Genomic DNA, 14954 nt, shown 5'->3' with positions numbered 1-14954 from the left:
ATCTGTCTCTGCAAACACACCTCAGGTTGTTTCAAGAAGCCTGTGAAAAGAATATGTAGAAAATTAGGAAGAACAACGTGCTTTTCTCTAGATTAGGAAGCAGAAAGTATTTCTCGCTAGGTCTCTTCCTGTTGTGTTTGTCTTAGAATGTACATTTTCTTACTCCAGGTGATGAGTCACTTTCCCTGCTAATTTATGGTGGATTTTTGTTTGTTTGCATTTTGTTTTTTCCCTGTGTGACAGGACCAAAAGCACCAAGGGGAGAAAGCAGGGAAATAGGGAAGCACAGTTTCCCTTTGGGAAAGAAGTAACGTGCCTGGACTTCAGAGGGAGGGTCGGTTAACGTTCCTAGTTTTCCTACTTGGGATCTCTTGTGATTCTGTCTCAGTTGCTGTTTCAGAACTTTCAGATTCAATGTTTTTGTCTTCCTAGTTTGAAGGTTCCTTGGAAGTTAGTCGATCTTTTTGCTCCAAGCACCGTGTTGGAATACCTTCCAGGAAACCAAGTGCTTATCTTGACTATTCTTTTCCAGACTTGGGAAACTCGTTACATGCTTTTATTATGGCTCTCCATGATATGCTTGATTCCTTTTGATCTGGCTCGGTTTGATGGAAATCTTGTTTCTGAAGAAGGTCATTCTCGTATGCCAACGATGGATCGCATACTTGAAATAGCGAAAGTAAGTATAGTGCATCGTGTGTAATATGCTCAAACGTGGCATTTTTCTTTGGTTTCTTTTTTTCAGTGTATAACAAACACTGCTGGTGTGCTTTCTAAAACATGACCATTTTAGAATCGTTTCTATACACTTCTTTAGTGAGTGTGAATTCTTTTTTTTCTCTGAAGAAATATTTTACGAGTATCTGATAGGAGTCTGAGCCTTCGACTGTGTTACCAGCTTTGAGAGTTTAAAAATATCAGCTAAGTTTTCTGAAAGCCAAGTGTGATTATTTACATGGGAATTCAGTGTTTGGTCAGGGTGAGTAACACGTGAAGAAGCTGTGACTGCCTGAAGAATTTTTAGCAGAAGTCATAAAATTATACTTGGCATAAACTCAAAGTGGTTAATGTGTCATCTCTTTAAGATAAGGATGAACAGCCCCTTTCCCACAAACACCTGAACAGCTGGTGCTTTTTAATGTTGCAGCACTTAAATGGCTCATCACTCGTAGAAATGCAGTAGCACAAATGGGACTGCAATGTAGGGTTTCAATAAAGGTAAACTTGCTTTGAAAGAAACTGGATGTGATACTGTTTGTTAAATGGAAAATTCTTTTGTTTTTACTGTCTTAAACTCAGTGCAGTGTTTGTACATAAATATTACATAGTAATGTGTAAAGTTCAGTAGCTGTGTTATTAAATCTGCATGTTTGAATTCTTTTACAATGAGTTTTCTTTTGTCTTTAGTGTTACTTGGTTGTCAGTGATAAGGCTCGAGATGCGGCTGCTGTGCTGGTTTCAAAGTGAGTCCCTGCTGTGCTTGATAGAAAGGGGAAAAAATAACTCCCTTTTCATGTGTCATTTTTAAGTCTGATGGACCAGTAATTGATAGCACTGGGGGGACAGAAAGTTGTCAACTGTATGTGAGATGTTGAACCTGTTTGAATCATGTCCAGTAGTTTGTTCATTACTGGAGATGTGTCTTATGCTAGAAGAACAGCTATCCATCACAAGTGTAACTAAAGTTCCTCATGGCTAACAGAATTCTCTTCAGATTGCTACAGTTCAAAAATGATGAAGTTACTCAGTGTTGCTGCTTAGTTTTGCAGCATTGTGCATAGTAAATTGGCAGATGCTGTGTTAAGGGCTGGTTGTTTAGTAGAGGTACATAAAAAGAAATGTCAATGCTTGATTCTTAATATCCCTACTGTCTCTTCACTTTCTTGTCCAGAAAACAGCACTTCTATTTTCATAGGCTTGTCGTCAATTAATTAAGCAAATCAAACCAAACACAATGGGAATTCCTAAATCCAGTTGTTTTGCAGGGGTTGGTGTTAAGACAAGAAACCACTTGTGAAAGAGATGCAGTTTTTCTGACTTTTTTTTTTTTTTTTTTGCATCCCTACAATATCTGTATCTCTGTATCTAGGGTTGTTTATAAGCCTGAAATCATTCTGTCCTCTGGTACATTAGTGGAAATTGGTTTTATTTGATATACATATGAAAATAAATTGCAAGGAATGTAAACCATACCAGTATATGCATACCTTTTTTTTGCCATGTATGCCTTAGTATGTATCTTATTCTAATATTTTTTAATGAACGAGAGCTTGAGTCAGCTTAGTTTGTCCTTTTTTCCACAGTTTTTCTGTTTTCTTCTTTAACTAAGCAAGGACAGCCGTCTTCGTGCTGGCATCTACTCCAATATCCGCTAGGGGGCTCTGCCAACATAGGTTTGCCAGGACAGCTACAGGAGCAGAGGCTGCGGGGCTGAACAAAATGCAATAATTATCGTGGATAAGGGTAGTTACTCTGAAAAATAAAATCATCATTAGTATTTTTCTCCAGTCTGAAAGATGTGAAGCATTTATAAGGCTTAATTTTACCAAAACAGTTGTCATATATGACTCTTAGTAGAGCAGATTCTTACTGTCATTTTGGGAAATAGCCATCCTTCTGCTTACTTTATTCTGAATTTATTCTGAGTTTCAGTCACAGGACTTAAAGTTCTTTGAAAAGCAATATTAAAGGATTATCATGTTCCAGTTGTGGATCTGCTGACAAAACAGTCACTTTCTTTTGTGTTGTGCAGGAAATTCCCAGCAGATGTGGCCTTAGAATATAATGCTCTGGGGGCAGTTTTGTACTTTTTTTACTTATTCTGAAATATGTCAGAGCAGGATTTAAGTGCACGCATGACTCATCAGGCTACTCTTTAATAAATAATCTTGTTTATTACTATGCAGGCATTTCAGTAGCAGTTGTCTTGTGTTTTCTCATAACCAATAAGGTGATAGAATAAATTAAACAACATTGAAAATACTTTTAGTGCTAACCAGATCAAGACGCGTAAGATCATAATGGAAGCACAATTACTATTTAATGTAGTTATAATTAGTTTATTATGAAAACATCACATTTAAAATACTCCGGTGATTAAAATATTTCTCCAGGAATTAGAAGACCTGGGTCCGGGGCCTTTGGATGCACTGAAATTTACTACTTTCACAACCAAAACCAATTTTCTGATGAGCAAGGCACAGATATTGAGATAGCTGCTTCATCTTTTTGAAGTTTAACTGTTAGGTAGGCAGGAATGCAGGAGCCCTGGGATGCACGGGGAGATAAGATATTGGAGTGTAATTGTAGTCTGCCAAGTAGGAAACTCTTTGTAGAGACAGGGAGGGAGGAGGTTAAGGGGATGTTTTAGTTCCTGCTGAAGGATTTATACGTTTCAAGTAAAAGTCATAAACTCCAAAATGCATGAGATCCCATTTTTCAGTCATTCTTTTTTCATAGGGCAGAGGAGCTGGAATTTGTTCCATGAGCTCTTTCTCCTGTCTGCTCAGTGACCTGGCTGCAGTTGGGGATGAGGCATATGAGGCATATCCTGTCCTGCTTCTAGTCTGGAGGTTAGGGCACTCCTCTGAGCAATTAAGATTCAGACTCCTTTGGGCTGAGAAAGGGTCTAGGAACCAGTTCATCTACTTTGCAGGCTTGTTCTATTACCTCTGCCATTGTGGAAAGATGGCTTTGTTCTTGGTGCTCTATTATAAAACAAAAAATAAACCCCCTCACTTAATGCCTGTAGATCTTCATTGTTCTGCTGAACTCAATAGATGCTGACTTTGAAGGCAATTCAAATGACCATTTTTGTTCCTTGTGTTTTTGATTTATTGGCTCTTGATGCAGTTCTTCATTTAATCTGTAGTTGTGTATGTTAGCCAGATGCAGGTTCTGTACACATTGTATTTTAAACACTAAAAATTCTACTGTGTGGGCTTTCCTTTCTACCTTTTCTTGGATTGCATTTTAGGGGTAAGTTTATTCATTCGTCCTGAAACTCTTCTGGGCCAGAAACCTGACTTTTAAGTGCACGGGCACTAAATGTGGTGGCTGTAGTGGGCCCAAATTATAACTGAATTATAGCCCTGATAAACTTCTCCAGTCCTCCATAAGAATGCATTCCGTGACCCATTCAGTGTTTTAAATATTAGATGTTTGAGCTTATCAAATATCTGAACAGGTGGATACAACACTGATGATTATTCCTTACGGGCCTGAAACCTGATTTTGCTGATAATGGGTACTGTGTGGACCTATTGTTTTTATGCCAATATTCTATCTGTTCTTGATGAGAATAGAGGAGAATCCTTATATTCATTTTGGCTTTTCACTAATTTTTATTTTGGAGCTAGAAAACTTGTTGTTTTGCTAGTAAGATGGGAAATCTTTAAGACTGTACTTTACAAGTTGGTATCAGTGGAAGTTCTGGATCAGAGCCTTGTTCAGGAGCAAAAGGACCAAACGTGATGATTTGGAATATTATTCCTGTCAGGAATTTAGGAAAATGTCCATTAGAGAATTGAATTTAGACACTGCAACCAGTTTGGACAGCAGGAAAAATAATTTACATGTACACGTGTAAAGACAGTAACTGAAGTGATTTATGTTGTTTTTCCATGACAGATTTATCGTTCGCCCTGATGTCAGGCAGAAGAGAATGGCAGACTTCTTGGACTGGACGCTTTCAATGTTATCTAAATCCTCCTTTCAGAGTATGGAGGGGACTGTTGTTATGAATGGCATGCTGCAGGCCCTGGTAAATACTTGTTTTCTCTTAAAAGATGGATGATTGTATCTATCTATTTCTTTTTCTCGTGATTCTGTTCTGGTAGAACTTTAATAGGAAATGCACAGAGAAGTTCTGCTATTAAAAATGATAAAGTGATATAAAGTCAGATTTTGCTCATTAGCAGTTGTGAAGATGTAACTTCTCATGTACTGTAACTTCATAAGTGTCTTTTCTCAAGATGATCTTTTCATCAACTAATGAATTTGTCAGAGCACATACTGATAAATAACTGAAAAATTCCTTTAACTATTGGAGTGTTTACTATTATTCCTCTTGTAACTCAGATTTTATTTGGCTTTCTACTAAACCTGTGGGGAAAAGAAGTAATCTGAGCTATACAGAATGAAAAAGCTGGGCTTTTGGTATAGCAGTAGGTTTCTTAGAATTGTTAGTCAAAATGCATGTGACCTGTGGAAGGTTTAGCCACTCTTCTTAAATACTTGTTCTTAGTAGCATTATGAAGTCATACTCCACTTACTAGATGGTGTCCTTGGCTAGGCTGGAAAAATACAGTGTTCCTTGTATTGGTTAATCGGAAGTTCTTCCTTTAATGCTGCATGTTATGAAGTAATAATAACTCAGGGGAGACTGGAGCTGGATGGTCTTGAAGGTCCTTTCCAACCCAAGCCATGCTGTGGTTCAGAGAACTGAATTATTAGTTCAGGTTGTGAAAGTAATTCACTATAGAATAATAGGACAGCTCAGCCTGGGGAAAATGCTTCTAGTTCCTGAAGCACTACTATGTAGAACTACTGTGCATTCTAAGGATATCTTGTTCTAACTGCTGTCTGGTAGTTTTGTACTTTATTTGGTGTGTGTTTTTATTAACTCGGATAACAGTCCTGGTACCCATTCCAATTGTGATGTCCAAATATATTTGGATGGAGTGGGGGATTTTGTGGATTTTTCTCTTCTTGTTTTTGTTGTTAATAGGCTGAGATAGAACAAGGGAAGTCAGTGAATGGCATACAGTTGTACAGCCTTAGCATGAGTTTAAGGATTTGCTGGCATTTATATGAGTTTCTATGATTTGCATAAATGTGCAGCTCTTTTTGAGTAGTTGCTGTGAGGACTTGTATGCAGTAAGTTCCTGAACATCAAAGCTATGAAACAAGTGTGTGTGTGGTGTTGTTTTTTTAGTATTTTTTTTCTTCTCTAGCAGTTCTTCCAAATCAGAAGATATGAGGAACGGTCTATATTTAGAATAACTTCGGACTTGCTGCTTAAGCAAGAGGAAGCATTATTTGTATGTGTTGCAGTCTGTTTCAAAAGGCAGAATGATGTTTCATCATTTTATTGTCAGATCTGGAAAGGGAGAGACTGACTGTTTGCCATCCTGGGTGCATGATGAGACCTGTAGGATGTATAATACATTAGTGTTTTGTCATAATTCCCTTGGCTTTGGCTCTATCCACCTGTTCATTAGTGCATACTAAGCGAAACAGGTGAATACTTAACAAGTAGAATCGAAACTAGAACGTGATACAATATACCTGCAAGCTGAAGCCTTCTTCCTTGTATTCGTATGATTTTTTTTCTTCCTCTATGTTGTAGGTTGGGAGAACATATTTATCAAGCTAGTTTTGTTGGTGTCTGATAGCTCTTAACTCTTGTTCCAGTCGGTAGGTACAAGCAGACTGAATTGTCAAAGTCTTTGCTTGCATCCGGTCCTGAATTTTTAATTTCAACTACTGCAATGTAAGCCCAGATTACATCATTAGAGAATAAAGGTTTTCAGAAAGATGCATATGGAGGTATGTGTACAGGGATGTGTTTAGCTGGAGTAGGAAGTATAAGAGTTTAATATAATGATTTAGTAACACATTTATAACAATAACATGTTGTTAAACCAAAAATATTAGCCAAAAATAAAAGCAATATTTAAAGTAAACCTGTTCCCTTAAACATCCATGGTGTTAGCAGACTGTCCAGAAACAAAACAGTAATTGCTAATTGTATAAAGCAAAAGGCATCCATGGGGGGGCAACTAAGACTTGGGTCACTAAGCTTCAGAATTCTTTGCCCTTGGATTCCTCCAGCAACTTGTTGTTTAGGAATCAGACTGTAGTTACTGGGGCATTTCCTCCTGAAGGAGCAGGAGAAAGAAGAATATGTTTCAGTTTCCAGTCGGTGCAGCAAGGCAGGTTTTGGGGATGTAATGATGTTGGAGCAGGGTGGGTGGAAAAGGGCTTGCTCTCGCTTTCTTTCTTCTCTCTCCACTTCCAACACCCTGGATCAGTTCAGAGCTTCCCTTGATAGTGTGGGTTTCAGCAGAACCACGCTGTTTATGCCTGCGTTTAGGAAATAAGTTGTAGTGAGTTTGGCATGGCAAAACTGTTCTAAAATCACACGAAACTCTTGCATTTCAATGAACTGAAACTGCAAGTTTGGTACACGGTGAGCAGTTCTGTGCTGCTGCACTTTGATCTGCCTCTCCGTGGCCTGAAGTCTCGGTGATTAGGTATGCTACTGTTTAATCTAACTCAGCATTATGTGTAGAACAAGTACTACTGTTTCATGATTCTTGTTGGAACACGCAGCCCGCATTACACATTTTAATTCCACTGATGCTTTTTTCTTTTTTTTTTCTTTACACCTGTCGTCAGTAATACATCATTTCACAACAGGTGTGCACTAGCAGGGATCTTTGCTCGCACTGTTTCGGATTTGGTTTTTGAAACTGCCTCCTTTTGTTGAAACTAAAGTTGCGTTGTTGAACTGAGTTCATTTTTGTGCTTGGATTTGTTGCAAGCATGAATTGTTGTAAGTAATTTGAAGGATTGTGGATTAATGGGAAGGATTAGATTAATGAAAAATTGCCTTTTTTTTTTTTTTTATTATTTTTAAATATAATACTTGTTGACTTGAAAGAAACGTCTAACCTGTTTTAAGAATCTGCATTTTAAATTCTCTTGGTCTGGAGGTTTGCTTTTAAACCTGCCATTATATCAAGCAGCTTTTTAGTTATTGCTGCAGGGTGTAGCACTCCCAATTCTTGCGTGACAGAGATGTCATCATGTTGAGGTAGCCTTGGGCATTGAAACTTATTAAACCTTATTTGTTTTATAGGTGATTCAGTATACAAGTGTGAGTAATAATTAAAAAAAATAAAACGCCCTACGTGGTGATCTGATGAAACTCGAGTCTTAAGAACAGGGCATTTCCCTGAGCTGTCTCTAATGCGAAGGTTATTTAGCAATAGCTGTGTGCTTATGTAAATTTTGCTCCGGGGAAGAAAGAACTCTGCAGCTCGATTCTTTCAGACCCACAGGCACAAAAATAGACTATTTCCAAATAGAATGTTTCCCAAGTCTCTGTATTTTTGGCATTCTCCAAGAATTACCAATGCTCGCATTGTCCATTGGCGTTATTTTTTTGAGAGGTGTTATCGCCGAATGGCTTGGAGATAAAGGTGTACAAAAAGCAGAGCTTTCTAATCTGTGTTTTGTCAGTCTTGTTGTGATGGAGGTTCCTCACGTGTCACTGTAAATTTTTGATTGGTTAATACCAAAGATCAGATGAAATGTAATTCCCACCGACTATTTAACCGTGCTCTGTGTTGAAGCTTGTCACATTAGCTAACCATTATCGATACCCTGACAAATGCATGCAGTCTACTTTTTGCATTGAAGAAGTATGAAGAACAAGAGTTGTAATGTGTTTTACCATTCGTTGCACATATAACACTTTAAACACTCTCTACTTTCAAGCAAATTTATTATTTTGACAGCATGTCCTCCCTCACCTTGTTTACTTCCCCACATCTAGCCCGGGGGCAGGAATGAATGATAGCTTTCCCTCGACCTGGATGCTATGTAGGATGCTATGCTACTAGGGGGTGCTCCAGAGTAATGAAAGATAGCGTTTTCTTCTCATCCCATAGAGGCTGAAATTATCCTTCCCGGCCCTCAACTTGGTTGGTTACAACCAGAGGGTAGACTCAGACTGGTGTCTCCTGCTCAACAGGAAGATACTCTTGCTAGCAGTCAGGCCACCCTTACTGGTGATTTGTATAGCTTGGGGAATATGTCCCAGAGATGATCCTGGTTGATATATCTCATGGAGCCCAAAGTGGGTTATGCAGACAATTGGAAGGTGTGGTGTGTTTCTTCAGTGATTACTAAGAAACTGGGTTTTGTTTTCCTTGCACCATGCTATTTCTAAAGCAAAACCAGACTTGACAGTCGTCATCGCTTGCACACCACTGATTTTCTCTAATTTGTAGGTGGCTTAATTATTTATAAGAGAGGGAGTCACATACTTTTCAGCAGTTCAGCAGGTTGGGTGAGTTGCTGTGTGTCCTCATTAAAGTGGAGAGACCGTGGCGTAACTCTGGCTGCCTGGATGCTCCAACAGGCAGGTCCTTACTTTTAGTATCATTGGGTGCTGACACTACAATGTCTCTACAGGTGGCAAACCAAGGTTATTAATTATTTTGTTTGTATTGGATTTTTCTGAATCGATGTGCCTTGGTTGTTTTTTGTCCTGCAAGGCAGGAAGTTTAAAATAAATACCGTAATGCTGATCTGTTCATTTTTTCTTCTTGAGTTGTTTTTTTTTTTTTCTTTCTCCCCAGTTTCTGTTGGTTTGCAGTGATGCAAAATGTACTTTGGGTTTTAGTGTAATGCGGGAGCAAGCCAGAGCTGCAGGATTTTTCCTACACAGCAACTGCTTTACACACACAAATGTTTGTAGCATATGCCAGAAGAAATGCATATCTTTTATTATAGAGGCCAACATCAGCGAAAGTGCTCTTTTATTTCCCCCAAAGAATATATCCAGTAAGCTCAGAAGTTTGGCTGATTTGGGTTTCTGAAGGTTTTTGCCTTTTTTGACTCTCAAAGAAGTCATGAAAAGCTTTTTTTTTTTCCTTGACAGTTCTGTGATCAGGAAAAAAAGCAACAACTGAATGTCTTAATTTGTGGAGTATCTGAAAAGTAGATCCCACCAGTTTTGTCATCTCCTGCTCTTGTAAGAAATGGTTTTTGCTCCTAATGTGTCGCTTCTACCCAGATTACTGCTGCTTCAGAAGGTTAGATTCTCCCTGCATTGGACACCGGTCAGTGCAGACACAACTTCTTTCCTTTCATAGATTCTCTTCTGTGGTTATTCAAAACTCAGTACGTAATACTTTTTGTTGAACAAACACAGTGTAAGCATTAAATCCCAGTTCTTCTAAGTTAGGAATTTATAACACTGTAGTTACAGCATTATTCGATTGATTTGTACTTCCTCTAAAAATGTGCATCGATGAAATAAAGTCCCTTAATCCTTGTACAGCAGTGAGGGAAACCACTGGAACCAGGTGCTGCCCTTGTCAGAGAAGGGAGTGAACTACTGTGGTTTGTACAGCTGAGCACCGTTCAACATTGGAAATCTGATTGCTTCTTTTATGTGCTTTACAGGAAGGGAGAAGGAAGGAAAAGGGGGATGAAGAAAGTATATTTGTAATGGGAATCCACGTTATGTGTATCTGATTCTCAAGTAATAAAATGTTCTTACTTGAGATTTTCTTGCATAGATTGTCAGAGTTGCCTAAACCCTTGTTTAACCCTGGTGAGATCCTTGCTGCTGTGTGACTGAAGTACAGCTGGAAGTATGGGCTCAAGGTCTGAAGCCTGACTTGTTATCTAAGAGAACACATAACCCACATATCTTCTAGAGTATTCTCAGTTGATTGCTATGCAGTCATAGCAACTGATTTACAGCAGTTGCTGTGATGATTTGAACATCTAAAACTGTGTAGAGATTTGTTATTTGCTGCTTTTGTGTTGGTTAACTTCTTCCCACTTCTTGCTTAGAGGGGATACCTCCTAGTAATGTTATTCCTGACGAGTCAGAACTGATTTCAAAGTTGGCCTCGAGGATGTGAAAACTCCTGGAGAGACTTGTAGACAGGTACTGGGATGTAGGAGCTGTGTCAGAATGAAAATGCATAGATGCTTTGAGGGCTCCATTGTGTCTCTTCAGGAGCTCACCAAGCAGTTTGCTAAGACATGGAGGTAAATCTCCAAAAGAACTTGTCCACGAACTCCCAAGGCTATATAAAGAAACTGTGCTCTTTGTTATCATTACTATAGGAATTATACTGTTTTGTTTGAATGCACATTGAGTCTTAATCATTTTGAGGCATGCCTTCAAACAGTATTTGCTCTTACCTGGGCATTTACACAGGACGGAGAAGTAATTGGTGGGGGTAAAGTGCTGCAGAACTGCTGCAGTGTCTCCTGACATCCACAACAAACTTGCTGGCCTTGTGAAGCTGTGTTTGTTCTGAGCACAGGAACAAAGTTACTAAGAAACGAGCTTTTGAGTATTTCAGCAACGAGGCAGAAAAGAAATGGAAGCCATTCTAGACTTGTTACTAACATGGGAGAATTTGAGATTTTTGCTCACCTTCTCTTTGCTCTTCCTTAGTCTTTCTAGTGCAAGCAGTTTGGTCATACAGTAGTGGGATTTTATTTTATATTGATGTGGTATCTTGATAAAAGCTGTTCTGTATTTACACTGTTGGTGTTGGCAGTGGTTTCAGTTAGCTGCTCTTCTGAGGCTGAAGTAGTTCTGTTACATTTCTGCTCTGTCAATGTGGTTCTTAAGGGATGTCATATTTATGTGGTTACTTCAGCAAAGCGTTACAAATCTTGAATAATAAGTATTGTCAAATTCCACTATATATAGCTTGTAGTAGAGCTGATCAGAAATGCTAATTTAGGATTCTGAAATGTAATTTAGTTACACAACAAAATATAATGGGTACATAGCCTGAAGGTGTTTCTATTGCTTTTGTTGCTCTTAACCACACCTGCAGTGCAGGAGGCATGTGTATTTGGTATGTGTGAGAAAGTACATGTTTTTAAGGTAAGTCTGTTCTTGTTTAACTCCTAGGCATGTTTAGTGAGGAAGATTTTTCTTACAGTGAATGACAAAGTTGAAGGAAAGCCCATTGACTGAACATGGTAGTTGTGATACATGCTAAGTGGACCCAGGACATTTAAAATGTGTAACATATTTCTGCCTGGTATGAACAGTCCGTGCTTCTCACTGGAGTGCTGGAACTGAATGGGATTTTTGACTGTGCGTAAATGATTTGGAAGACTGAATGCTTGAACTCTCCTTAAAATCCCTTGGTGCGGGAATTAAAATATGCCTGAAGGAGTTATATTTGCAGTCAGAGAATTCTGCAGCTAACTTTGTTTATTTTAACATGGAGTTCTTGAGAGCTGTTGGAGAAACTGGATAAAATACTCAGCAGTTTAGCCTGTATTGTGTCCTGTCTTCGCTGAGTTTGGTTGTCACTAATGATCAAGCTTGCTCGCCAGTGTCCACCTGTCCCGCTTCTTACAGTGACCGAAGCGTTGATGTGCCTCCTTGTGCTGTGCTCTGCCTAAATTACAAGCAAGGCTTGTTTAGTTTGGAGGATTGTTTGATGTCACAAGGTCTCTAACAGGACGCGGAGTTCCCCTCATTCATCTGCCTTTATTCACATTCTGCAGTGTTCTTTATTCGTGTTCCTCACTTTCTAGAGGTTCAAAGCAACATGAGCTGGTAGATAATAGCCGTTGTGGTTACACCTGCATTGGACTTGTGTGACCAAGCACTGAGCTGGATGGCTGTGGGAGCTGAGCTGCCTGAAAGAGTGGCTTCTCCCCTCCTCTCTCTCCCCTGTTTTCTTGAGTGTGTGTTTTTTGTCCAGCTCAGCTCCCTGAGTTAAGTGCCTACATGAATATATAAATGGGAGGGGCAGGTTGGGCTACAGTAGCCTTGACATGCCTTGACTTAAAAAGAAGTAGAGATGCACCCAGAGACTCTTATGCCATTTTAATTAGTAAACACTACAGATTATTGCAGGAAGTTGACAGACTATTGTAAAACTTTATGCCTGATATATTGAGCCACAGACTGTCTGTATTGTTATATTTATTTTCCCTGTTTTAATTGTAGGCACAGTTGTTTAAACATGGCAAAAGAGAAGATTGTTTACCATATGGTAAGTCTGTAAGATCCTGATTTTGTTTTAAAGCCATTCCAATAAGAAAGGAAAGAGAAGGACATGCTGTTAAAGAACGGTGCTGTAAAGAGTAAAATCAACGGGGAAGTTTTAAAGCATGCAAAATGAAAAGATAAAGTGTGGGAGGAGAAGATGCAAATGAAGAATGTAATGTTGGAAAATCTCATCAGAGAATTAAAGGTTTGGCAGATGGTCAGAAACTGAGCACAGAACATGGAAAATGCAGTATGTGGAACATATGGATACCAGGTTTAAGGATAAAACATGTAATACCAGATTTAAAGAATCTGCTGTGTGCAGAATCTGGTTGGAGTCATCTAGTGGTACTGCTGAAAAGAGAAAAGGTTTTAGTGGAGACAGATTATAGTGGGTGCAATTAGAGATAGGCAGGTACCTGGAAGGAGAAGGCAGAAGTGTCTGAATATCATATTTACATATTGGAATTAAATTCTTCTCATGGCCCATCCTGGAATATGTTCAGAACTGACTGCACAACACTACTTCGCTTTTTATTGGTAGTGATAAAGAGAGGTATAGAAAGATGATGGCTAATTACAGAACACCGCAAAATAGGGAAGGACCTCAGAACTGACTATCAAAACATGTGGTTTATGCTATTCACAAGGATCGAGTAGTGATGTAAACTCACATTAGAGTGCTTCGACTCAATGGAATTGTTTTGACTCCAGAAAAGAAACCCTGTAGAATTAGAGCTGGAAGCAGCTTTGCTTCTCCCAGTAACGCAGTGTAACATACAGATGCTTCCTTACAAAATGCTTGAGATATGGCTAAAGCTGGAGATAAGATAGTGAGGACAAACAAAATGGAACAACAGATGTGTTGCAGAGCTGGTCAGGTGCAAATAGAGAATATTGAGGAATGTTATTGCTTAGCAGTAGAAAGCAGTACTATGGAAGCTTAAGGAGTAATTAAGAATGTGTCAGGTGACCAGAATTACGAACAGGCTCTATGGATGACCCACAGTAACTGAGGAGTTGGGGTTCAGTTGGTGCTACCTGAAAATCATAAATGAGGGAAGTGAATGCTAAGTATGTGGAGACTGGATACAGAATTACTGACTGAGATGTTCTCAAACTTGCTTCTGTTAGACTGTAGAAGATTCTTAGATGCAGATACATGAATATGTTGCTTCCGGTGAGAATTAGAGGCATAAACATTCCTCATGAGCTGGACGCACTGTGATTTTCACAGCTGAAAGTAATCCTTATAGCAGTCCATCCTGTTTGGTAGGTGAAGGATATTACATTTACTTGGCCAGTACAAGTAGGTAATAAGACATTTGTGTTCCAGTAATACCTCAGAAATCTAAACCTGAAAAACTTTGCAGACTTTGGTAAACATTTTTTATTTTTAACTGAGTTGTTGTTAAGCATTTCTCTAGCCTGTTTTTGTCTTACAGCTGCTACTGTACTTGAGTGCCTTGATAACTGCAAGCTGTCAGAAAGTAATCAGATGGTTCTTCGCAAGCTAGGGATGAAACTTGTTCAACGACTTGGACTGACGTTTGTGAAACCAAAGGTAGCAAAATGGAGGTTAGTTTCAAGTTGAAATTGTCTTTTTACAAAAGAAAAGGAATTCTAAAAGAAGAGACCCATAATCACTCCAGAAATTAAAAAATACCTAAATTCATCTGTTGGTTTTTGTTTGTTGGTTTTTTTTGTTTGTTTTTTGTTTTTTTTTGTTTGTTTTTTTTTTTTTTTACCAGTCTCTGTCCTTCCTGCCTGCTCCTACAAGAAAAAAGAAAGAAAACATCATGTTATTTAGGATTGAATACATCCTTCATTTGTAGTTTCTTGGCCATATTTTGTTTCCTTTAGTTTTTCCAGTTATGGTAGAGCAGAGCAGTACAGTGACATCGACATTTGAGGTACTTCACAAAAGCAGAAGCCTGTTCTTATGTAATGCACAACCTGGTACAAATGGGAAGACAGCGACCTTTGGTACTGAAGTTGACGTAGTTCCATTTTGTAAGAGTGAAGTTAACATTTCCATTACGCTGTTCTCTCCTGATTCGATAGAAAGTTCACAGGGAAAAAGTGGTTTGCAATCCCACTTCAGATTTGCATATTAGTCAGGTTTTGGTGTCTGGTTTTCCTTTTTGCCAGAGGGCAACCCATTTTTCAGATTTCT

General features: G+C 38.8%; 1 protein-coding gene across 1 annotated transcript in view; it reads left to right on the top strand.

The window, feature by feature from the left end:
- TBCD (tubulin folding cofactor D) overlaps positions 1 to 14954 on the top strand; it is a 101897-nt gene that overhangs the window by 4331 nt on the left and 82612 nt on the right. The window contains exons 5-9 of the mRNA XM_072351666.1: positions 533 to 679; positions 1408 to 1463; positions 4630 to 4762; positions 12737 to 12782; positions 14224 to 14356. Coding sequence (XP_072207767.1) covers positions 533 to 679; positions 1408 to 1463; positions 4630 to 4762; positions 12737 to 12782; positions 14224 to 14356 — 515 coding nt within the window. The remainder of the gene's footprint in view (positions 1 to 532; positions 680 to 1407; positions 1464 to 4629; positions 4763 to 12736; positions 12783 to 14223; positions 14357 to 14954) is intronic.

The sequence above is a fragment of the Excalfactoria chinensis genome, chromosome 17, assembly GCF_039878825.1.
Source record: "Excalfactoria chinensis isolate bCotChi1 chromosome 17, bCotChi1.hap2, whole genome shotgun sequence".
Lineage (NCBI taxonomy): Eukaryota > Metazoa > Chordata > Aves > Galliformes > Phasianidae > Excalfactoria > Excalfactoria chinensis.
This window is presented reverse-complemented; position numbering and strand designations above follow the sequence as displayed.